The sequence below is a fragment of the Notamacropus eugenii genome, chromosome 3, assembly GCF_028372415.1.
Source record: "Notamacropus eugenii isolate mMacEug1 chromosome 3, mMacEug1.pri_v2, whole genome shotgun sequence".
NCBI lineage: Eukaryota > Metazoa > Chordata > Mammalia > Diprotodontia > Macropodidae > Notamacropus > Notamacropus eugenii.
In genome coordinates, this window is record NC_092874.1 from 295,087,319 (window position 1) to 295,113,395 (window position 26,077).

Genomic DNA, 26,077 nt, shown 5'->3' on the forward strand with positions numbered 1-26,077 from the left:
TGTCCTCTGAAACAGAGGCCAGGGCTTCCACAGTACATGCCAAGAGATGGGATTGCCACTCCTGTGTCTGATTCTGGCCCTAGGGCTGGTTGACTGGAAGAGACCCATTCACCATCATTCAGGCTCCCCACACCAGAAGTGGGATAATCACTCACTCTAGGCCAGGCTCAGAGAGAGGAATGAAAGGAATCACCCAGGCCTAGGGGAAAAGAGCCTCCTGGTGCTTGGAGATTCAAAGGTGAAAACCAGGTTCCACGGCAGCCAGTGCTTCGAATCGGCTGTGTGACTGAGGGCAGGCCTTAGTCTCTCTCTGAGCCTTGTTTCTGCAGGAAAGCCAAGAGGATGGACTGTCATCTGATTTCCAATTCTTCTTCCCTGGTCTCTATTAATACCGTTCTCAGGAGATGATGCCTTCCCCAAACCCCATATCCTGGTCCAGTTTGGTGTGTACCACACTCAACCTCAACACGTCAGAGAAAGAGGGAGAGATAGAAAGACAGAGAGAGATTCTCCATCTTCTGGGATTAGTAGGTCAAGACCTGCCTCCCCGTTCCCCAAGGGACCTAGTTATCCCTTCTCCCTTTAGCCCCCCATTACCTCCTGCTTCTGTTTTCTGGTGCCATTTCCCTTATGGCAGCATCCCCTCCCCATCACCCCTCTGATCAGCCTCTACTTCGCCCTTCTCTCAGCTCTGACTTGACCAATGCTGCCTTAACTTCTCTCCTTTCTCCCCACTTTCTCTCTTCTAGACCCAGGAGCAATGACTCTAGTGGCATAGTGTACCTCAGCTTCCTTCTCTGTAAAAATGAGGATGTTGGATTAAATGATTCCTGACACCCTGACACCTCTAAATCAATGATCCTAAGGGATCTTTCTTAGAATATTTTAGGATATTAATTCCCAACCCCCTTCTTCTGCCTGGTACAGGGGCTTCCCCTCTCCATACACACACACACACACACACACACACACACACACACACACACACACACACATACACACACACACACCCTCCAGTGGGTTGATCTTGGGAACCTGCATCCACCAATCATCCTGGTTCAAAGTTCTGGAGCATCAACTATGAGTCATTGAGTTGTGGCTTCTAAGGAACCAGTCAGAAGCCTGGAATCCATTCAGCTTCCAAGTTCTAGTGTGCCAAAGGGATGGGGTGTCCTGAGTGCCCACTGGAGGGACCATGTGTCTCCTGCCCAGGTTTTAAGTGGAAAGAGGACCCTGCTCCCCAAGGGCTGTGATGGACATGATGGGGTCCTTAATCTTTCCCTAGGACTATTGAGGTGCTTGTGCCACTGCCCCAGGACTGATTTCTTCACTAGTATGTTTATTAAGGTGTTAGGATGCTCCAAGAGGGGTCACTATGACCCCTCTCTCAAATATTCTCACTCCCAAGTACTTGGAACTGAATAAACAAATAAGGTTTAATTCCTCTGTATCTGACCTTGGGGTGAAGTACCCTTGGGGATGGAAGCTTTCCTCAGAGATGTCCTGCCTATACTGGGTTGGACAAGGTCTGGCCTACAGCAGTCACTCCATCCCCCCTGCCCCAAGTGCTGGGAAACCATGCAGAGAGAGAGAAATGAGAAGAGGGAGAGATTTGAGAAAAGGCAGAGAGAAATAATCAGAACCATAAGAGAAGGTGGGGCTATGGTCATGGACGCCACATCACAAACATGAAAGAACTAAGTCCTTAAAGGCCTTAGAAGGGCTCCAGCCCTAGGTAGGCTGGGCAGACCCAGGACAGGTCATTCAATACCTTCTTCAGAGAGCGCATATGGTCATTTGTTGGAGAGTAAGGGTGAATAGGACCAGTCATTGAGCCCCTATGGGGGAGGGGCACCAAGTGAGTGAGTGACCTCCCTGACCCCCTTTGGCTTCCCTGTGTCACCTGTGGGGAAAGAGAAGGTAGGCGAGACCTGGGTTAGAATTCTGGCTCTGCCCTTCAGCTGTGTGACCAAGGAGTGTTACCTGCCCACACTGAACCTCAGCTTTCTCTTCAGTAAAACGAGGATCATGAACCAGGAAAGCGGACAGAAATCACACTTTCAAAGCTCTGGACACCCAAAGGTACTGCCTCCCTTGGTTAGTTGTGATCCTTCTTTCCTGAAGAGGACCAAAATGACATCACAATGTTGAGGTCAAGGTTCAGTGTGTCCACCTGTGCCTGAACTGACCAATACAAGCTGAGAAGGCTCTACCTACCACAGTGGGTCAGGCCAAAACAGTCCATATGGACAACTCCTATTTCTAGACAGAGTTAAAGTTTGCAAAGTGCTTCCCTAGAAACAGCACCCTGTTTTCCCATTTTTAAAGCATCAGTTTGATCATTTTAAAATATAGAATTCATTTTACAAGTCAGATGCTCATGAATTTTTGAATGACTTTATATCAGGGACAGGATTTGGGTAAAGAAAGAAACAGCAAGTTTTATAAAATAACTGAAATTCTCTGAAGTTTTAGGATTGGAGAACCAAATATAATAGACTACTGAATTGTGTGAAGTTTTGTTACGGACAGATTGTAGCAGAATTATTTAGGAACCTTCTACAAAGGATTTGGAACCAGAGAAACACAGCCCTCTTCAGAACTGCCCTGAAAATGAGACTTCTTCCAGAACGCCCAAAAGAAGATCATTGCTGGCGCCAGAGGGCTAGGGGAGGCTTCTGGGTTTCAGAATATGCTGATTAAATGGACATTGGAAGTAGATTACTAGGATACAAGGAGACTTGGGCTTCGTTGATATTGATAATCACTATTGTTTTGCTTTGACCTGTTTCATAGAGTGTGCCTTTATGTTTATATTCTCTTGGTTACCTTGTTGACATGTACATCTGTCTTCTCAAAATTAATTCATTGTATGGCCTCTAAGTAATTTGGTTCCTAATCTGATTTAGGTAATTCTGATAACGAATTTATGAAAAGCCCTATTGATTTAATTTATACATAAATTATTCAGGGGAGGACTGAGTTTTCCACTCCACCATTACTCAAAAGGGAGAAATGAGGGGATTCACAGGAGCAGAACAGCAAGCCATTAATTCTCAGACTTGAGTGAACCACACTGACTACCTCTTGGGATTCAATTCTGAAGCTATCCCCGTCAATTTGTATTCAATTATGTATCTAGTCCAAATTTTTTCTTGGTGGAAAACTTCCTTCAGTTGTGAGAATTGGGAGGAAGCCTTGCTAACCAGAAACATGGTCAGGTCCAAAGACTGTTACAAAGAGTTTTCCACAATTCTACATCTCAGCAACCTATACGTCTTATCTGAAAAGTGGCCCTGAACTGGTCAATCAGTTAGTGTTTCCACCTTCCATTCCCTCACTCAAAACAAAGTCAGGTGTAAGTCATGTCATCATTTCTCTGATGTCATAGTCTTCTTCAAAAATGAAGGATGAAGAGAAAGATTGTATAAACACATCGGGGGGAGGGGGACACCTCTTTTTCTGAATTCAGTAAATTCGAGCTGTTGACTTTCTCTTCCCATTGGGAAAGTTCCTAATTGTCCTCCAATTATAAACTAGATTAGCTAATATTTTAATATTTCCTTTTATTTAATTGGTCTCATTTGATTGACTGCTTTCATGTATAAAAATTCCTCTCTCCCTGTATTTGGGGTGCAAACCTAAGGTGATAAAACAAGCCTGGTCTTTTTTGGTTGGGCAATTGCCAGACATTCCTTAATACATAGATAAGATTTGGAGACAGAGTCTTTGTCTCCTCAGTCATTTAATCATTCACCCCTAACAAGTGGGGAGCAGGTGGTACAAGGATAGTTGTCTCATTTTTATAGAGGAGGAAACTGAGATTCAGACTGGAGATATGACTTGCTCTTGGGTCACACAGCTGACAGTTCAGGGGCTGGGGAATGGGGTGGTGTCAGAACTGTGGGGGAGACGAAACGGCTGCAATCAGACTCAGAATGTGAGGCTCTTGGGGTTGTTGGAGGGCTTGGGAGGAGGGGAGTTGTGTCTGTTCTGCCCTGCTCCCTGCTGGGAGCTGCCTCTGCCTGGAGATCATGGGATTTTTTCTCCAGCTTCTCCAAGATTTATGGAGTTCTTATCTTACACTTGAGAAAGATTGTGGAAGAAGGAATAGTTAGGGATGGTGGCTAGGGTATCTGAGCCTTGACTAGTTTGTGTCATTGAACCCCTTGGCCAGTCTGATGAAGCCCTTCTGAGAAAATGTGATGTTTTTAGAAAAATACTACAAGGAAATAGAATATTTCAGTTAAAGTTCAGTGACAATACAGCTGTAATTTCTCTTTTTCTCTCCAGACTCCTTGTAATCTATCCATGGACCTTGGGGAGACATGTGAAGCCCAGGTTAAGAAGCCCTATCTTAAAGGGTGACCTCAGGCATTGAACACTTAGGTGACTTGGGAGGTGAGATTTGAACCCAGGTCTCCTTGACTTTGAGGGAGTGGATCTCTATCCACTATGATGCCTTATTTTCAGTTCTATTGAGACTCCAATTTACAGATGAGGAAACTGAGGGTCAGAGAATTAAAGTGACACCGCTTTTGGGTCCTAGTCTTCAGGTCCCCCTCCTGAAAGGAACAAGAGGCAGGGATGAAAGAGAAGGCAAGGTGGCAAAAGAAGATCCATTCTTTTTATTCTGGGAGCTCATGCCCCCTCATCCCCTCCATCAACCATCCTCCAATTTCGTTTAATGGAATCACAGGGTCCTGAACCCTAGGACCTTGCACATTTCTTTCATTGGTCTCAGTGTGTCAGGGGAGGGGTCTGTGGGTGTCCAAGGGAGGGTATGCCACAGGATTCCTGGGGTCCCTATTCTGGGACCTAGTGGAAAACCTCTGTCCTTGGGTTCAATCCTGTCTCAGTTCTTCAGGCCCAAGGGATCCCAGGGCCTCAGTTTCCTCACTTGTTAAGAAACCACTTGCTTTCTTAAATTTCTCCATGCTTTGCTATTCTCTGATTAGGATTTCCCCCTTCAGATGGACTCTTTTCAGGCCAAAGAGCTGACTCTCACCTAGACCAGGCTATGGTTTTCCCGCTAAAATATGGCCCCCAACCCCTTCCCGCCATCACCATACTCTTGTTCATTCTGAAACAATGTTTCCATTAGCTTCCCAAAAATATCTCTATCACTTACCCCAACGTCATCCCTTAAGGCACACTTTTTGTTGTTTGGATGTGGGGAAAAGGCTAGAAAAGGATGGAGCTTGAGGTGGTGGGAAGGAGGTCAAACGACGGATTAATTAGCTGACCTTCCCAGAAAGACTTCAAGAATTCTGCCGGCCCCTCCCCTGACATGCGGCCCCTAGCCTTCCGTACTCCAGCTGGGAGAAAGTTCGAAGGGCGGGACTGGGGGGTTGCTCAGGACTCAGGAAACCCTGGAGCCCGACCACCTGAAGGATCTGCCGCGTCCCTGATTTACCATCTCTGTGTGGTCTTTCGAAGTCATCCTTCGGGGTCCTAGCGCAACCAGGAGAGCCGCAGGAGCATTTCTCACAGTCCGTTATGCCCTAAATGAATGCGCCAAGGTATGGGCTGCGGGTGTACTCATCCAAGTTGCAGGCTGCGGGTCCAAGGGTGGGGGATCCGGTGGGGTCGGTGCTTGGACAGGATCTCGGACACTCGAGAAGGCAGGACTCCCGAGCGGGTGGGGATGCTCTACCCTTCCCTTGTGTATGGGCTGAGGTGCCTTTATCTTCTCCCTCTCCATCCCCCCATTTTAACTTTCTCCCCGCCACGACCTTGAAGCTATCGGCTATCCGTGATAAATCCAGAGAGATCCCGGGGAGAGGGGAGGAAGGGGGAAACGGTATTTAGCATGTGTTAGTTTGTTAGTTAGTTAGAATTAGTTAAGCATGGTTGTGAGAGGCTACATTTACCTAGTGGGGGCAGGCAGGGATTGAATGTGGGGGAATCCCCTTCCTTGAATTGAGAAGGAAGGGAAAGGGACAACGTGGGCAGAGACGAATCTTCTGCCAGAGAATCAGACTCTAGGATGCCTGACTGTCTTACGAAGTTAACTCCAAGCCAGTCTGATTGTCCAAGAAAAGTACAGGCTTGAGGAGACTCCACTGGAAAAGGTGGAGGCTGAAGATGGCCAGCTGGGTAGGGCAGGAGGCAAGAGTCCTCAGGTCCTTCCAAATTCTAGTCTTGTCCCCTTTTAAAACAAGACCTAATTAACCTCACAAATACACTTCTTTCCTCTTCTCTAGGAAACCAGCTCATAAGATTTCCATTCCCCTCCCAGACACCCCCATCATTTCTCCACTGATTTAGAATAGGAAGGAGTTCACATGTGTGCTGCCCTAGTTCCCTCATCCTTCTTCCAATGGGATGAGGGATAGGCTAAGTTCCTTGACCTTGTGGTTGCAGCCAAGGACACCCTTGATTCCCCATTCTTTATGAACCTCCCCCTCCCTTACCAACTCCCTTTCTCCTGGGCATGGGTGCCTCCTGCCCTACGCTGGAACCAACTTGGCTCTGGGCAATGGGGAAAGCTGTTTCTGATAACTTTTCTGGAGAGGAATTCCTTCCATGCTTAGTGAGATGAGGGCAGTTCTTAGTGAATGAGGAGGAGGGCAGAACAATGGTTGGGGAGTGTGGGGAAGGCAAGGTAAGGCTTACCTAGCTACCAGGGAGTTTTCCCACCGAGTATAGTCCATCTCTCACTCTAGGGTAGAACCAGGTTCCTCCTTTCCCCCTTCATCACTGACCAAGGACCAAGATATTTATGATACCAGCCAAAGATGGTGCATCAGTAGCCAGTGTGACACAGAGAACATGGGACTGGGACCAAAGAAAAACCTGGATTCCACTTCAGATTTTGTTGCTCAATTGTGTGACGTGGGACAGATTCCTTCTTGCTTCTTGGTGCCTCAGTTTCTGAATCTGGAAAGAGAGGATTGAATTGAATCCATCATCTAGACTAGTTCTTCATTTCACAGATGGAGAAACTGAATCCCAAAGACATAAAAGGACTTCTCCCAGGTCACAAAGCTAAGACTAAATCCCTCTTGAGCACTAACTAGCCTGGGGAAAGTCTGCTTTCCTCAAACCTCCCTTCAGCTCATGGTCTCTTCAGGAAATTTGTCTGGAAGAGTTGAACCTCCAACCTGGAGTGAGTATAAAAGTAAAGGCATATATAGATGGATTAATGCTACCATGCAAGTGAGAGATGGGGAGGATGGGACAAAATGTAACCCTGGGGGAGAGCTGATTCCTTTACATCCCTACTTGCCCTTGACCCTTCATTAGAAGCACCTAGCTGCTTTTGCCTCAGCCTCAGATGACAAGGGCAGGACGCAGCATCAGGAAAAATGTCCTAACAGGAGCTCCCCAGCATTTGGAATGGACAGTTTGGATAGGCAGTGAGCTCCCTGTCTCTGGAGGTAGTCACATATATATCTTGGTCACTTCTTAAACAGGATGGGCATTGGAGAGATAAGGCAGAAGAGAGGCCATGGTGCTTCAGGTCAGGATCAGATGAGAGTCCCTTTGGGGATCTTCTCCCCTGGCACTCCCTGATTGGGGGTTTCCAAGGCTCTGGGACCCCTGGCTATGATGGAGATATGTTCTTGATTCCCAGATTTAGAATTAACCTGAGCAAGGATGAACTTGGCATTGACCTACATGTCAATCCTCACTGCAGCTCTCTATGAGATTATAATATGATCATCTGCAATGGCAGGGCAAAAGGCCATTGGGGCATAGAACAAAGGGAGACCAACTTCTACTTTGTCTCAGGGACCAAGGTAGTGGTAAGACCAGAGAATGGGAGCATAAAATATTAGAGCTGGGAAAGACCCAAGAGATGATCCACCCCTCATATCTGAGAGGAATGTGCTGGAAGAAAACTCTGAAGGGGAAAAAAAGAAAAGCTAGTGGAGAAAGGGGTCAGTGGATTTCCAAAGTTCAATGGCAATGGTCAATTGCCTTGACTTAAAAAAAATAGACTTCATATCAATTTGTGGTAACTTCAGCGCTGAAAATCTGGCCTTCCAATCAATCCATCTTTAGATAATTTCTGACTCATAGATGTCTCTTTTTACTAATAAAAGTGTGGATAGTGATAACAGCTGACATTTTCTGTGTTAATCTGGTCTGGGAGATAGAGGGCTGGGTTTGGAGTTGGGAAGGATGACTTGGAGTGACCCTGAAAACGTCCCTTCACCTCAATGATCTGACTCTGTAGGACAGAGACTCTCCACCTTGAGTCCTTAGGTAACTTTCAGATGGGGAAAAATGCCATTTTATTCTCACTAACTGGATTCCTAGTATTACTCTGAATTATTTTATATATATTTATGTATGTTATATATTTATAACATTATTCTGCTTGATACCATATTGCTTGTGTTGTATTTGGATAAGGGAAGGGTTAGGGGGAGGGAGAGAATTTGGAACCCACAACTAAAAAAAAAGAATGCAAAAATAAATAAAAATGAAACCTTCACAAAATGAAAACACTCAACATTAACACCACCTTATTCTGAGAAGGTGTCTGTCAGCTTGCCCAATTTTTCTGGAGTCCAAGTCATAAGAAAAAAAGCTTACGAACATTTAGAGGTTCTAGAGGAGAGGGAGGGGTGAGAGGGAGAAAAAATTTGGAACTCAAAATCATATAAAAGTGAATGGTGAAAACGATCTTTACATGTAATTGGAAAAAGTAAAATACTATCAAGTGGAAAAAATAAAATTAAAAAGGGGAAAATGGGCATCCTAATCAAACTCCCTTAATATGGTTGTCCTGAGGACCAATTATAACACTGATATATAGGTTTTTAAGGTTTGCAAAGCCCTTCACAAATATTATCTCATTTGAACTCAGGGAGATAGGGGCTATTATTACAGCCATTTTGTGGAAAGACGAAGCTGAGGCAAACAGAAGTTAAAAAACTTGTCCAGGGTCAGAAAGCTAGTTAAGTATCTGAAGCACTCTTTTCCTAACTCCAAAACCAGTGGAATGTGCACTATGTCGCCCCCTAGCGGCTATGGCTAAGTAGAACCTTAGTACAACCTTCTGTACCTCTGCAGTTCACTGGGTCTCATCGTCAAGGGAAGGATCTGGGGTGCTGTGAAGGGAAGGAGTGGCAGGAACCCAAAAGGGTTCCCTGGTGCAGTCAGACAATGGGACCCAGGCTAGGGGCTTCCCTTAGACACCTACAAACCCTTTCCCTGACAAACAGAGTTACAAGGTCAGAGGTAATAATATGACTTTTTGAGAAACTTCAGCCTGCCTCCCTCCAGTCTCATGAAACAGAGGGGACAGAGAGTGATTTCTGACAACAGGCTGGAAAGAAAAACAACGGTTTCTCTATCCTCTGGCCTCATGGAAGGAGCATTGGACTTGGGGTCAGATGACCTGGGTATAAGTACTTTTTCCTCCTTACAGTCCAAGTGACCCTGGGGCCTCAGTTTCCCCATTGGTTAAGAAATTAGATTCTTTCTTAGGTCCTTCCATGCTAAAATGTCTCTGATTACAATTTCCCCCTTCACATGGACTCTTTGGAGACTAAGGGACTGACTCTCACCTACACCTTAGCTTTTCCCCCAGCTGTCCCCAGTCCCTACCTCCAATATCAGATTCCAGTTACACTTCATTCTAAAACTAGTTTTTCATTGACCCCACCAATCTCTCTGCCACTCGCTCCAACCCCATCCCCCAAAGGACATATTTGGGGGTTTGGGTGTGCACTAAAAGACTAGAAGAGAATGGAGCTTCAGGTGAGGCTGTGTGGCCAAAGGGTTTTCTCCTCCTGCATTGACTGCACCTCCTAGAAAGACTTCCAGAACTCTACCTACCCCACCCCTGAAACACGCCCCCTCCCCTTTTGTGCTTAGGATTGGGGGAAAGTGACAAAGAGAGGGCTGGAGGAGGTGGAGACTGAGGAAGCCCAGAGGATATACATCTATTTAAAGTGTCTGCCACTTCCTTGAGTTACCATCTCAGAGCTGGAGTTGGACTTTCAATCCTTCAGAAATCCAGCACAACCAGGAGAATCGTAGGAGTATTTCTCACCATAAGTCATGGCCAAAGTAAGTGTGCCAGGGTCTCCTTGTTCAGGGTAGACAGGCTGCTGGTCCAGAACTAGGGGATCCTCTAGGATCAGTCCCCAGAAACAATCAGAGAGACTCGAGACAGTGTGTTGGAGATGGGGAGGGAATGTTCCAACAGCTCCCCCTTTGTGGGTTGGGGCTCCTTTATCTCTTCTAACGATTCCCCGTCTACCTCCCCAGACCTTGTAAGTGTGGACCCTCCATACTTCACCTTTGCAAATTGCCTTTGAACAGCTAGTAAGTCCAGAGAAATCCTGGGAAGATGTAAGCAAGGAGAAAATGGGAATTGTAATGGATTAAGATTAGGGTGTCCCGTGGCTCAGAGGGACTTCAACTGCATGAGGGTGGGGAGGGGTAGGATGTGGAGGAATCCCCTTCCTTGAATAGGCAAGGAAGGGAAAGGGGCGAGGTGGCATGGAGACCAAGATATGAATCTTCTTCCAGAGCATCAAACTTTCTGGAATGAATAACTGATTTGCAGGCAAAGTTAACTCCAATCCAGCCTCATGATACAGAAAAAGTCCAGGCTAAGGAGGCTCCATTGAAAAGGGAGGAAGCTAGAGATGGCGGAAGGGGAAGGGCAGGGGGCAAGTGATTCCTTAGGTTCTTCCTCATTCTAGCTTCCTCTTCCACCTTTAAAAATAATACCCAACTGACCTCACAAATACACTACTTTCCTTTACTCTGGGAAACTAGATCCTAAGATTCCCCTCCCCCTGCCCTCCAATTATTTTCCATTGATTAAAAACAGGAAAGGACCACTCCTATGTGCTGGCCTGGTTCCCTTACCCTTTTACCACAGGGAAAGAAAAGCTAAGTTACTTTGCTGAAGTGTTTCAGCAAGGTCACCCTTGATTCCCCATTCTTTCTGAAACTCTCCCTCCCTTCCCAACTCCCCTTCTCTTGGGCATGACTGACTTCTGAATCAGATTGAGACCAAGACCTGGCTCTGGAGAAGGAAGAAGTTCATCCTGAAAACTTTCCTGGGGAGGCTTTTTTGCCTTATTAAATAAGATGAAGGCATTTCTGGGGAGACGAAGAAGGTGGGACAACAATTGTAGGTATTCTGGAGGCAAGGTAGGGCTTACCTAGTTGCCAGAGAGTTTCCTATTGAATATAGTCCATTTCCTACCCTTGGGGTAACACCACTGTCCTCCGTTCACCCTTCATCCTTGCCCAATTGCCAGAACGTATGTGATGACAGCCAAAGATGCTGTGGTAGCCAGTGAGAAAGACAGAACACAGCCCTGGGACCAAAGAAATACTTGGATTCTACTTCAGATTCTGTTGCTCACTTGGGTGACCAGGAACAGATCCCTTCTTGCTTCTTAGAGCTGCAGTTTCTAAGTCTGGATCAGTCATCTAGGCTAGTTACTCATTTAACAGATAGGAAATCTGATAGGAAGAGGCTTCCCCAAGATCAAAGAACTGGAACTGACTCCCACTTCAGCACTAACTAGCCTAGAGTAGAGTCTACTTTCCTAGATTCTTCCTGGAACATGACCACTGGAAGGTCTAGGTCCTCCCAGCTGTAAACTACTCCTAACTTTCCTCTCCTTGGTCTCTTCAGCCATTGTTTGCGAGTAACCTGAACCTGAAACCCAATTCAGTCATAAGAGTAGTGTTAGACCCATTACCTCAAGCCAACAGGTAAGTGCAACATGGGATGGATGGATGAGACACAATTTTACCGTGGGTGAATCCTGTACACATCTGCTTGCACTTGACCATTGGTTAGAAGCACCCAGCTGGTTTTCTCTCAATCCCAGATGACAGGGCTCAGCATGACAGAGAGCTACCAAATAAGAGTTACCTAGTGCCTGGAATGCACAGTTTGGACAGGTAGTGAGCTCCTTGTCCTGGAGGTAACAAAATGTGTACAATGGCCACCAGTTGGACAGGATGAGAATAGGAGGGGTACTGCAGAAGAGAAGCCATGGTGCTTCAGGGATGCATTGGGTGACAGCCTCTTTGAGGCCTTCTAGTTCAGGCATTCTCTGAGTGAGGGTTTCCAAGGTTCTGGGATCCATGGCAGTGATGGAGATGTGTTCTCAATTCCCAGATTTACAATTGATTTGGGAGTTGGTGGCCCTGACATTGCCTTGCACTTCAACCCACGCTTCAGCTACTATGATTACAACACCATAGTCTGTGCCACCTACGTTGATGGCAGTTTCGGGAATGGATTTAAGGAGAGACACTTCCCATTTCAGAGAGGGAAAAGGGCAGAGGTAAGACCCCAGAATCAGAGCATGGAATATCAGAACTGGGAATGGGGAACCCAAGATCTGATCTCTTCATATTTAAAGGAAGATTCCTGGAAGCAAACACTGATGGGGAAAAGATGAAAAACTAGAGGAGAAAGAAGTCAATGGGTTTCCAAAGGTTATTGGTAAGAAGCCCAGCATGCCTTGAACTGAAGAAAGGGAGGGAGTTGGGCTAGGCTGTCATCCCAATAGGATAACAGAAGATTTTCGACTGTTTTATGACAGGTAATAGGACCCTAGATTTCAAGCTGGAGAAAAGCAATTAGTCTGATGCCTTGTTTTACAGAGTATGGCACTGAGGATCAGAATGGAGTAGTCACAGAGGGTCTTGTAGGAAATATCTTGAGGAAGTATTTGCACTCAGGTCTTCTTTTCTCCAAGCCCAGGCTTCTAGATCAAGCTCCTTCTGTCCTTTTCCCATTCAGGTTTCCATAGCATTTGAAGAGACTTTATTTCGGATAACATTACCTGATGGTTACCAGTTTACTTATGGGAATTACAGTGGGGCAAAGGTTATCAACTACGTGGGAGTTCATGGTGACATGGTACTCAAAACATTGGCCTTCGAATGATCCCCACAAATCAAGCCAGCTACCTAGGATTCTCGACCTCTGGGTCTTTCCTGTTAGTAAATAAAAGTGTTGATGAGGGTAACAGCTGACTTTTTTCTGGGTTACTCTAGTCTGGGCCAGAGATGGCCAGGTTTGAAATTGAGAAGAGTGGCTGAGTGACTCTGAACAATTTGCTTATTATCAATGATCCTTTGGTATGACAGGTGTTCTCCATCTGGGCTCCGTGGGTAATTTTCAGATGGAAAAAATGTCGTTTTTATTCTCATTAACTTCCAGTGTTCCTGGTATGACTATGTGTTCTATTCATTTAAGACCATTATTCCACTTTATAACATATAACTTGATTTTTAAATGGAGAGGGGAGCAGTGATTGGTAGGGGAGAATTTGGAACTCTGAATTTAAAAAAAAAAGAATGTCAAAAAATATTGAAACAAAACTTTCACCAAATGAAAAAACAATAACAAAAAGTCCACATCACTCTGACAAGGGGTTCATGGGCTTCCCCAGATTGTCAGGAGCCCAGGACATAACACGAAAGAAAGGTGACAAGCCCTTAGAAGTCCTAAACAAGGGTGGGAACCTAAGACCCGGCCTTTGACAGAATCCAAACTTGACAGAACAAATCACCTTAATACAGGGATTTGTCCTGCAAAACTTGGACTCAGTGAAAAGGCCACACTCAAGGACACAGAGGGCCACAGGTTCCCCAGCCCTGTCCCAGACAATCCCTGATTCTCAATACTGAAGGAATATCTCAGAGTTGTAACTGCAGGGGAACCTCTGCACATTAGTGAAGGGGGGAGACCAGTGCACAGACTGTGGACAAACCCACCTGCTGGAAAGATGCTGGATACAACCCAGGGAGGCACAGAGACATCTGGAGGCCAGATGGGAGAACAATGGAAAGATATTCACGATCTCTGGAGTCAGAGTTATTGGGTTTGAGCTTGACCTCTGATCCTCACTGCCTAGATGACCTTGGAGAAGTCCCTGGGCCTCAGTTTCCTCAGGGGTAAAACAAAGAACTTGGTCTCCAGCATCCTTCCAGCTCTCTACATCTATGCTCCTAGAGGTCCAAGTCAATCCCCAGGCCTCAGTTTCCTTCCATGTAACATTTGGAAGTTGGACCAGATGACTTCCAAGGTCCCTCCTGTGAGCCCTTGGTCTCTCCTCTCCTCTTCTGAAATATAATAAAACCCAGTATTTCTTCTCACCATGCAGGGAAGAAACCAAAAATCAGCTCTCAAACATTTGTAAGCATAACTCTTTCTGGCTCAGCTCCCAATTCAAAGGCTTTTTATGACCCCAGAATGAGATCACAGGCAATGCACAAAGGATACTGTATGTCCTCTGAAATAGAGGCCCAGGTCTCCACAGTGCATGCCAAGAGGTGGGTTTACCATTTCTGGGGCTGGCCCTGGTCCTACAGCTGGTTGGCTGGAAGAGGCCCACTCACCACATCCACTCTGCCCACAGCAGAATCGGGGTGATCAGCCACTCTAGACCAGGCCCAGTGTCCAAGAGAGGAATGAGGGGGAGTCCCCAGACCTGACTGGAAAGAGCCTCTGGGTACCTGGAGATGCAAAGGTGAAAGCCAGGTTCCTGGGAATTGGCTGTGTGGATGAGGGCAGGCCTTAGTCCCTCTCTGAGCCTGGTTTCTTGGTTCAGATAATGGCCAAAGGTCATGAGATTCACTTAGAGCACATGGACTCACCCTCCCTGAGCAGAGCCCAGCCCTGAGACAGAGAGGTCCTGGAGGGCCCTCAATACAAAGTGGATAGTATGGCAGAATTGATAGTCTGGAGACTGAGGCCACCTGACCAGCTGCAGGGCAGCCAAGAGGATGATCTGTCATCTGATTCCCATTTCTTCTCCCCTGGTCTCTTTAACACTATTCTCAGGAGACGACCCTTTCCCCAGACCCCATATCCTTGTCCAGCTTAGATGTTTCACTCCCCAAACACCAGTCCCAACACAAAAGACACACACACACACACACACACACACACACACACACACATACACACAGATTCTCCATCTTCTGGGATCAATAGGTCAGGACCTGCCTCCCAGCTCCCCAAGGGACCTAGTTATCCCTTCTCCCTTTAGCCCCCCATTACCTCCTGCTTCTGTCTTCTGGTGCCATTTCCCTTCTGGCAGCATCCCCTCCGCATCACCCCTCTGATCAGCCTCTACTTCCCCCTTCTCTCAGCTCTGACTTGGCCAATGCTGCCTTAATTTCTCTTCTTTCTCCCCATTCCCTCTCTTCTAGACCAAGGAGCAATGACTCTGGGGGCAAGGGATGCCTCAGTTTCCTTCTCTGTAAAAATGAAGATGTCTGATTAAATGACTCCTGAAACCCCTACCATCTCTAAATAAATGACGTTGAGGGAATCTTTCTTAGAACATGTGGGATATTAATTCCCAACCCTCTTCTCCTGCCTGGTACGAGGGCTTCTCTTCTTAATACATACACACACACACACACACACACACACACACACACACACACACACACACACACACACACCCTTCCCTGGGTTGATCTTGGTGCCCAGTATCCAACTGAGCCAATCAGCCTGGTTCAAAGTTCTGGAGCATCAAGTTTCAGTCATTAAGCTCTGTCTCCTGAGGAGACATCCTCAGGGATGAATCAGAAGCCTGGAATTCAGGTTCTAGTAGGTGAATGGGAGAAGGTACCCTGAACACCAACTGGAGGTGCCATTGGGCTCTGCCCAGATTTTAAGTGGAAAGAGGACCTGCTCTCCAAGGGCTGTGATGGACATGGGGGACCTTAATCTCTTTCCCTGGGACTCTTGATGTGCTTGTCCCCCTGCCCCAGGACTGGTGAATTCACTATGTTATGTATTAAGATGTTAGTAAGGGGGTGGAGCCAAAATGGCTGAGTAAATAGACACACATACACTAGCTCTTCCCCCACAGCCCATAAAATACCTGTAAAGAAAAACTCTCAACAAATTCTAGAGCAGTGGAGGCCACGGAACACAGAATGGAAGAGATTTTCAGGCCAGGGTTCCCTGAAAGGCCAACAGGAAAGGTCTGTCACACAGGATAAGGAGCAGAGTCCAGCCCAGCCTTGGCCAGCATGGCACCTGGGACCAAACAGGCTTCAGGGACAGAATGCCCAGTGGCACTGCAGATCCCTCAACCTACAGGTACCAAAGGTCAGTGAGAGGCTTTATTTCAGCTAGCCTAAAAGGGAGCAGGTTGTCCCCATAGATCTGTCCTCAGGCTGGCAGCAGAGGCAGCAGCATGCAGGTACTGCCAAGGCAGGCAGCAGACCACATCCATTGTAGAAGGTCTCATTGTAAAGCCCCTGGGGGAATTGAATATCTGATCCATACCTCAGGCCTGTGTGGTGTCCCTACCTCCAAATGAAGCTCCTGGGGGAATTGGCCAGCTGGTCTGAATCTCAGCACCTAGTGCTGGCTTGGTGGAACTGGAAGCCAGGTGATTATGGAGAGGAAACTCTAGTACTCGCAGATTCTGAGCACAAAAGTTTCTTGTTGCTCCCAGACCAGTGTACAGGCTTGATTGTGCCACCTTGGAGGAACTGAGATCTTACAGATCTCCAGAGTATACCCTACTCTTGAAAAAGGACCCCAAAGTCAAGTAACTGGTTGGGAACATGCCCAAAAAAGGGAAAAAAAAATAAGAGTATAGAAGGTTACTTTCTTGGTGAACAGATATCTTCACCCATCCTTTCAGATGAGGAAGAACGATGCTTACCATCAGGGAAAGACATAAAAGTCAAGGATTCTGTATCCTAAACATCCAAAATAAACATTCAATGGTTTCAGACCATGGAAGAGCTCAAAAAGGATTTTGAAAGTAAGAGAGGTGGAGAAAAAAATTGGGAAGAGAAATGAGAGAGATGCAAGAAAATCATGAAAGGTGAGTCAACAACTTGCTAAAGGAGACCCAAAAAAATGCTGAAGAAAATAACACCTTTAAAAATAGGCTAACTCCATGGGCAAAAGAGGTTCAAAAAGCCAATGAGGAGAAGAATGCTTTAAAAAGCAGAATTAGCCAAATGGAAAAGGAGGTTCAAAAGCTCACTGAAGAAAATAGTTCTTTAAAAATTAGAATGGAACAGATGGAGGTTAATGACTTTATGAGAAACCAAGAAATCACAAAACAAAACCAAAAGAATGAAACAATGGAAGATAAGGTGAAATATCTCATTGGAAAAACAACTGACCTGAAAAATAGATCCATGAGAGACAATTTAAAAATTATGGGACTGCCTGAAAGCCATGATGAAAGAAAGAGCCTAGACATCAGCTTTCATGAAATTATCAAGGAAAACTGCCCTGATATTCTAGAACCAGAGGACACAGTAAATATCGAAAGAATCCACTGATCACCTCCTGAAAGAGATCCAAAAGAAGAAACTCCTAGGAACACTGTAACCAAATTCCAGAGTTACCAGGTCAAGCAGAAAATATTGCAAGCAGCTAGAAAGAAACAATTTGAGTGTTGTGAAAATACAATCAGGATAACACAAGATCTAGCAGCTTCAACATTAAGGGATCGAAGGGCATGGAATATGATATTCCAGAAGTTGAAGGAACTAGGATTAAAACCAAGAATCACCTACCCAGTCAAATGGACTATAATACTTCAGGGGAAAAATGGTCTTTCAATGAAATAGAGGACTTTCAAGCATTCTTGATGAAAAAACCAGAGCTGAAAAGAAAATGTGACTTTCAAACACAAGAATCAAGGAAAGCATGAAAAGGTAACAGGAAAGAGAAATCATAAGGGGCTTGCTAAGGTTGAACTACTTACATTCCTACATGGAAAGACAATATTTGGAATTCTTGAAACTTTTTTCAGTATCTGCGTAGTTGGAGGGATTATACACACACACATATGTATACACACATACACACACACACACACATATATATATATGTATATATGTAAGGGAATTGCCAACCCTCAGCTCTCTTGGACGGTGTACACCAATCATGGCTCAGGTAATCTGAGGGGAGATTGGTAAGGCATGAACAAGATGGCGCTGGGAGGAAGGGTTCCGCCCCTGTTCACCACCAGATACTTCCTGAAACGTGGCTGGAAAGCAGTAGCAAAACTTACTTAAACTAGTTTAATCTTGCTTGTGCTGCTTACGTAACTAAGGCGTACATGATACTATATAAGTGCCTGAGCTAGTTTGAATAAACGGAGTTGCCTTACATCTTTGCCTCCCACTCATCATTACTCACAGCAAGCTCCTTCAGGGTTGACAGGCCCTGATGGTCAGATAAACCTGTCGGCTCAGGGTGAACAGCCCCGATAAATCCCGTTCAAGTGGTACCCAGACTCGGGGCGGTAGATAAGAATTCTCAGCGACCATAGGAGGTGGAAAGTAGTTGGTGACGGTCATAGGTTATCAGAGACTCGAAAGACAGAAGACCTGAGGGTCTCAAGATAGCAACAGGAGCGGACAGTGTGGGGGCAAAAGCGTGACCTCGTAGCTCGAGAAAAGACGTAGCCCGCCTTCCTCGGACGGTGCCTCACGACAAGGGTGGGAGTGGGACGACGCGCGCTTCAGCCGTCAGGGAGACAAAGAAAAAAGAATTTGAGACTGTGAGTAACCTGCTTATATATATATAAATATATATAGGTAGGGAGCTAGGTTTTTTAGCATTAATAAGGCTAACAACATCAGCAGAAAAGCTAGATAAGAAAGCTAAGAACCAGGGAGTTACAGTGCAGTTAAAATTAATTAGAAAATTTTTAGAACAAGTCCAAGACTCAGAACAGTCCCTGGGTGGAGGAGTGACCCTCCTTATCTACATATACTTGGCAGATGGTGGAAGAACAGTTAACTGCTTATGACCAGGAAAGTCCTGGAGTTATATCACCACATACTTTTTATCTATATAATATTGTAAAATGTTCTTTTCAAGCAGAAGAGGGAGGTTGTGATAAACAAGTCAGACAATTTGCCACCTCGACACAGACCACTCCTTCAAGCTCTTCAGAGAGCTCAAGAGAGCATAGCCCAGAAAGAATGTATCCTGATTTGCAGAAGGAGCTATCAGAGCGGAAAGAAAAAGAAAAAATTAATAATTTGGAGACTGAGCTTCTAATGATAAGCAAAAAATTGAAGCAATTAGAGTTTAGAAAGAATGTGTCGTTTAAGGAGGACATTATAGACTCTCACGCTGAATATATGGAGCCGACAAGTTTAAAATTATGTTTGGAACTAAGTAAAAGAAATCAAGCCACAGGTCTAATTTGTGCAGAGGATTTCTGACAATCTTTTCTCAGTTTTTGAATTTTTTATTGTCTGTGTATGTGTTCAGTCTTTACATGTTCTGTGTGCATGTGTTTGTGAGTTATTACGGCCAGCTCCGTTGTAGCTGGAATTCAGAATGTTATCTCTTTCCCTCCCCCTCATCCCTTCTCTCTGATGGCTGCAGCATCAGGGAGGAGAATGGGAGAGAGAAAGAGAGAAACTAATCTTATATTATTTAGTTTATATGACTGCTAAATGCATTTTTACATAAGAAATACAAGGCAATAACGTGTGAAGTTCTAAAGGGGCTTTAATCAAAGCCCACTAGGAGTACAACATGGATATGAAGTTTAAGGAAAGCATAAAAGTTTTGGAATTTATTGTTAAGTAGTTGGTAAAATTCTCTCTCTCTCTCTTTATTTTCTAACCCCGGCCAGGTTGTGAAGGTGAAGAGAAAGACAAGAAGAAATTGGGGAAATTTTTCCCCTCCTATCACAAAGGCAGATTGAATAACATTTTAATTATCTCATGCCTCCCATAAAAGAGAAAAGTTTTTGTGTATGGGATACAACTAAAAGGTAGTTATTCTGGTCATATTTTAAGTGAAACTTGTCACTCCTAATTGGATGTTTAAGACAGGTCAGAATTTATTGTATTATTTGGCATTAAGGCAAATTGAGAATATGCATAAAACTAAAAATGAAAAAGACACCTCAGAGATGAAGCTGTTAACTCCCAAGTGGAAAGGAGAAGGCTAGGCGCCACTGGACTTTGTTCCAGAGTCTCCCTCACTTCCACTTGCAGTTTTACAACTTTCTCTTTCGAACACATTTTTAAGGAGTAGACATAGATGTGAAATTTTCTTGAGTAAAAATTAGAACCATTATGATTTTTATTTTACTCTGTAATCCAGAAATGGTGTTAGAGAAAGCAATTTGTAATCTGAATCTTGTTAAAACTAAAAGATGTTGGAAAAATTGTGTGTAGCCATTTATGTTACTCAAAAATTTTATCAGTCCTACTAAACTTATCTTATAATGTTTTCTAATTGCCATTTAGAAAACCAGGTATTTTCACCTTTTCCTGTTAAAGAAATTACAGCTAAAATAATTTGTTTATCATTTTTAAAAGTTGTAAGATTGTTAACTAAGTTTTTGAAGTTGCTGTTTTAATGCTAAACCTAATATTGTTAATTGATTACTGTGTATAGAAAGAAAAGAATGGAGTAAAAATTTTATTTAGACTGATTCTGCCCATTCAGAACAGTCCAGACAGTATGTTTGGGGTTTGGCAAGCATGGGATTCATGCCAATTCCTTTTATTTTTTAAAACTGCTAAGGCCTCTTTCATGTGGACAAGGTCATCAGTCCCAAGAAAGAAATTTGTTTGGCTTATATAATTCATAAACAATGAATGTGGCTTGCTCAATAGTTGTAATAGATAGAAAAGATTTTTAATAATTGACTTTTGTATCAGGATGAGTTTTAAATTTGAGAAGGAAGGATCTTACATGAAATCTCATATGTGTGTGAGTCTTGTTAATCTTCATTGCTTATTACAACTCCATGGGAATACAAATAACTGTATTTGGCTTTAAGTTGGGATTAGTGAAATTTGCTGTTTAAGGTAAAAGCATTTGGGACCATAAATATTTTTGTTTAAGTGTGAATTTGGGTATAGTTGTCTGCATTAAATCAGTATCTGAAAGAATATGCCACAAGTTACTCAGAGGGACTGTGATCCTACATCCTGTACTGTTATCAGGTGAAATTTGTATCTGGAGAGGAAACACTGAGGGGACAATTCTAGACTCAATCTAGGACGGGATCCTCCTCGTCAGTTTTCTCATTCTGTCCTTTTATAAAGGAATGTTTTCCACTTCACTATTCCTGAGCCTGGCTATAATACAGATACTGCATGATTGGAAAATTTCACTCCTATCTGAATTCAAACAGAGTCAAAGATGTTTTATCCTATCATATTTGCTATATCACATGTCCGTATTTTTTCCTTTTATAGCAAACTTCTATGATCAATTACAAGTAGTCAGTATAACATGTGAGCCCTTTTGTGTAATCTTACTGGAAAACAATATTATTTTTATCTGAAACTGGAACATGTTCAGAAATTTATGTAAATGACTTAAGACTCACCTTAAGATGTCCCTATTGTTTAAAGCAGTAATTTTTTTTGTAATCAGTCTCTTACTGTTACCAATGTGAGATTCTATTATGCACTTTTATTAAAGCATTTTGTGATATCTAGGAATTCTGAAATACCTAAGAATTTGGTTTGTTATAATACTTTGGGAATTTATATTCCTTAGAACATTTTTACACCAACTAAGTTTTAATAAATTTTAATTTTAAAAGGTTTATTTTTGCTTCAAAGTGAAAAGACAACTATCATTTTAAAAGGTTTCACCTAATCTTCTTTTTAAAAAAGTTTAGTAACTCTCAACATTATGATAAAATTTCAACTGTTTTAAAAAAGAACAAGGAATATTTTTAGAAGAAATATTTTTCAAAATAAGGCTAAAGCCTATTAAAATTTTCATTTTCAAGATAATGTATTGCTACTTAATATGTAATGATCTATAAAGCAGAACAGATCTTGTTGTTTTAATAAGCAAAAGTTAATATTAATGTGTGAACTTATTAACAACTTAATTTCTAAAGTTTTTTCTTCGAGACTGAATATAATCAGAAAAAGATAAACAAGCTGATGAAACAACGATGATCATCTATTCAGTTGTGAGATTCAACTTGGAAATCTCTTTTGTTTAAGATAATACAGCTATGCTAGTGAACAGTAATGACTTATGCACTATCTTGTCTATGGTAGAAATATAAAGGAATATGAAGCAGTCTAAATGATCAGTTCTAGAGATCTGGAAAGCTAAATACAAGCTTGATCAAAATATATAGAAAGCAGATAAGGAGGTTGGAGACAAATGTGAATCATCCAAGCCCCTCCTATCCTAGATAGTTACTAAGTATGTCAAGAGAGTGTGAGGATGTCTGACAGTATTCTCACACCCACCTCACTTCTAGTTATTTTATTCTTACTCCTTTTTGGTTCTTGTTTGTTTAATCTCTGTGCCAGATTTGTGTCTCCTAGGTTTCTTTTTCCAAGGCCATCACCCATCACCCTCTGAATCATCAAGTTCCTCATATTGGTTAAAGACACAACCCCTACAATGTTGGGACCCTGGGAGGCAGGGTCAGCTCTACGTCTAATCTCAGCAGGAAGCAATTTCAGAAGTCGAGACCTTCATCCCTTATCCCAGAATATGTTGGGTCTCATCTGTTTATAGGGGGACAGAGTGGGGTGCTTGAGTGCCTGTACTTGGGCCCCAGTTCTAATATTGCATTTCTTTTTATAAATCATTCATATTTCAGGAATACCACATAACTCTATGACTCAGGCAATAGTATATAAGAAGAATAAAACTCTCAACCTGTTCCTTCAAAAACAAATAGGGGAATGTTTGGTAGGTCCCCTCAGGAACAATTGGCACAGGCCGTATATACAATGAACAACTTAACCTTAGATTTGACAGCCTTACTCCTCCACAAACATTCTTTTCATTTTTGGGCCATAATGATATCAGAATTATTAGTAAAAAGTAGATTGCACCCCAGCAACAATAGGTGTTGTGGAAGGATGTCAGTGAGGTGTGGAGAGGCTGTCAACGATGTCAGAGCACACCTCTTACATTGCTTTGACCATCATGGTGTGCCAAGAAGTATTAAAACAGACAATGGTCCAGCTTATACTAGCAAAGCCATTCAACAGTTCACGGTGGAATTCTCTATATCACATGTTACTGGAATCCCCCATAATCCTACTGGTCAAGCTATAGTAGAGTGGGCAAATCGCTTGTTGAAAACTTATTTGCAAAAACAAAAAGGGGGAGCTGGACCAGGAGTTGATGACAAATTACAATTGGCTGTTTACACATTAAATTATTTGAAATTCGATGATGATGGCTTATCAGCCGCTATGAAATTTTTAACATCTCCTACAAAGACTGAGTCTATTAAGACCGAGTCAGTTACAGCAAATGCATTGAATGCCAAAGCCCATAAGGTGATGTGGCATGATGAAAATAAACAATGGTTTGGTCCTCATATAGTATTAACTTGGGGAAAAGGATATGTTTGTGTTTTAACAGATGACAACAAAGATGTGTGGGTTCCAGTGAAACGTATCCGAGTGTTGGAAGACAGCAATCATGACGAAGAAGTCACAGGGGGCACAACAGAGACAACAAAGAAAGTTACAGAAACTTTGTCAGGTTTTTAGCCATCTACAACATAATGGTGCGCCTGAGCTTTCTCGCAACACTCCTACTATGCAACCATGCTGCGCCCCTTCTTGACACAGGAGAAGGACTCTGGACAGACGGAACAACTGAGATGAGTGTTCGTCATGGAACCACCATGGCTGAGAGTGATGTCATGGAGTGAGACAATGCCAAAATTCATTCTTCATGGTAACATTTCCCACATGTATGGAAATGATGGAGTTGACACAGAGACAAAGACTATTAATGAGACTATACTTCAGAGACATTTTAATTTTTCAGACTTAGTTTCAGGTTTTCCATTCTGTCTACAGAAAGGTATTTCAGGGATCTGGAATGTGTCCAGTTTCAATTATACACAGGTGAAGGGGACAGAAAGGTATCCTTGGTGTGCCACCATAGTGGATGGAAGAGATGCTTTAGATGAGAAAGATCAGCAACATGCTTATTATTTGTTCACCTGGAGAATAAAAGGGACAATGGTAACCTGGTCAAATACAGACTTTGCAGGACTTTCTCAGAGTATGTGATATAGACCATTTTGTGATTTGTTTAAGAAGAGAAATGTAACCTTATGGCATCTATATACAGGTTTTTTATCATTTGAGAATTGTCATACCCATACATGTCAAGAAACAGAGTTAACATTTGGGAATTACACAGAAATGTTGTATTCATGTCACAATCTTTCATATGCACCAGATGCAAAATTTGCCCCCGAGTTTCCTAGACAAATGTAGATCATCCACAAGGGGTATCCTCTGATAGGAAGACCAGTTCTAGGGATAGACAAAATTATAATGGCTATGGGAGGACAGACTATACAGGCTATGCCTGCAGTTTCAAAAAAGGACAAAAATAATGTTATTGTACTGACAGGGAGAGTATGTTTAGGGAATAAATATGCATTTCTTTGGGATAGAGACAATAGATCAACATTGGAGACATATAGAAATCAGACAGGAATTTACAATTTCACTTGTCAGAATTGTTCTGTTCAAGAATGCATAGGGCCAAAGATTGATGGGAGAGTATTCATTTTAACAAGGCCACTTAACAGCAGTTAAGGCAAAAGGATGGTATAAGACACCCAGTGATGAAGTAATATGTACACTGGACAAACAATTGGATGAATTGATGATTAGAGTTAAAAGATGTGTTTCATGTGTAGTTTTAGGAATTACTTTATTAGTTGAAGTCATCTTGGCATCTACTTCATTGGCTATGTCAATTTATAATACCCAAAATGAAATGGTTCAAGCTTCTGAATTACATGCTCTTATGAAAAACGTATTGGCTGTATTTAGACAACAAGCAAAAACAGATGATGAGTTTTACAAGGCTCTTTATTCTTTACAAAAGGCAACTGAGGTAATTGGAGAAGAAGTTGCAATGACACAACTGCAACAAAAATTACAGTGTGATTACAGATATAATACATTTTGTCTAACAAAGAAAAAATATGAGTCTCAACTGCGATGGGAAGAAATTAGGACACAGTTACATGGGTTAGTTGCCGACAATATTACATTGGAAATTCAACAATTGATAAAACTAGCAGAAGAGATTGATGAAGAAGCAAATACTGATTTTGTACCTGGAAAAAACAGCAGCAAAGATAAATGATTTCTTTAAGCATATTGTTTCTTAGGGATCTGTCAAAAATTGGTTTGCGCCAAGTATTATAGGCTTTGTAGTATTGTTTTTAGGATGCATTGTTATACCCATATGTATTAAGTTTGCATTGCATAGTTTGTATAATGTTTTACTTTCCAGTAAGCAAAGTGTTCTTATCCTTAAAGATCGGATGTATTAAAACAAAAAGGGGGAATTGTAAGGGAATTGCCAACCTTCAGCTCTCTTGGACGGCGTACACCAATCACGGCTCAGGTAATCTGAGGGGAGATTGGTAAGGCACGAACAAGATGGCACTGGGAGGAAGGGTTCCACCCCTGTTCACCACCAGATACTTCCTGAAACGTGGCTGGAAAGCAGTAGCAAAACTTGCTTAAACTAGTTTAATCTTGCTTGTGCTGCTTACATAACTAAGGCATACATGATACTATATAAGTGCCTGAGCTAGTTTGAATAAACGGAGTTCCCTTACCTCTTTGCCTCCCGCCTCATCGCTACTCATGGCAAGCTCCTTCACGGTCGACAGGCCCTGATGGTCAGATAAACCTGTCAGCTCGGGGTGAACGGCCCCGATAAATCCCATTCATATATATACACAGAGAGAGAGCACAGGGTGAGTTGAATAGGAATAGAAAGAGATTATATCTAAAATAATAAAATTAAGGGGTGAGAGAGGAATATATTGAGAGGAGAAAGGGAGAGATGGAATGAGGCAAATTACCTCTCATAAAAGAGGCAAGAAGAAGACTTTTCAATGGAGGGGAAAAAAGGGGAGGTGAAAGGGAAAACGTGAAACTTATTCTCATCATATTTGACTTAAGGAAGGAATAAAATGCACGCTCATTTTGGTGTGAAAACCTATCTTACAATACAGGAAAGTGGGGGAGAAGGGGATCAGCAGGGTGGGGGGAGATGATGGAAGGGAGGGCAATGGGAGGAGGGAGCAATTAGAAGTCAACACTCTTCAGGAGGGAC

The 26,077-nt window shown here is 43.1% G+C and overlaps 1 protein-coding gene across 3 annotated transcripts; it reads left to right on the top strand.

Annotated features, from left to right (window-relative positions):
- Positions 1-5,173: 5,173 nt before the first annotated feature.
- LOC140534695 (galectin-1-like) lies at positions 5,174-25,573 on the top strand. Of its 3 annotated transcripts, XR_011977430.1 has the most exons (7): positions 5,174-5,522; positions 9,835-10,029; positions 11,621-11,700; positions 12,113-12,281; positions 12,743-18,503; positions 19,596-19,736; positions 23,336-25,573. XR_011977430.1 is itself a non-coding variant. In XM_072656015.1 (6 exons), exons 2-5 carry the CDS (start codon positions 10,021-10,023, stop codon positions 12,887-12,889), a joined length of 405 nt encoding a protein of 134 aa, XP_072512116.1. In that variant the 5' UTR covers positions 5,174-5,522; positions 9,835-10,020; the 3' UTR covers positions 12,890-18,503; positions 19,596-25,573. The 3 variants fall into 3 exon arrangements, 2 of the variants coding, with proteins under 2 accessions (XP_072512116.1, XP_072512118.1); XM_072656015.1 differs by having other exon boundaries at positions 19,596-25,573; XM_072656017.1 differs by lacking the exon at positions 19,596-19,736.
- The last annotated feature ends 504 nt before the right edge of the window (positions 25,574-26,077 follow it).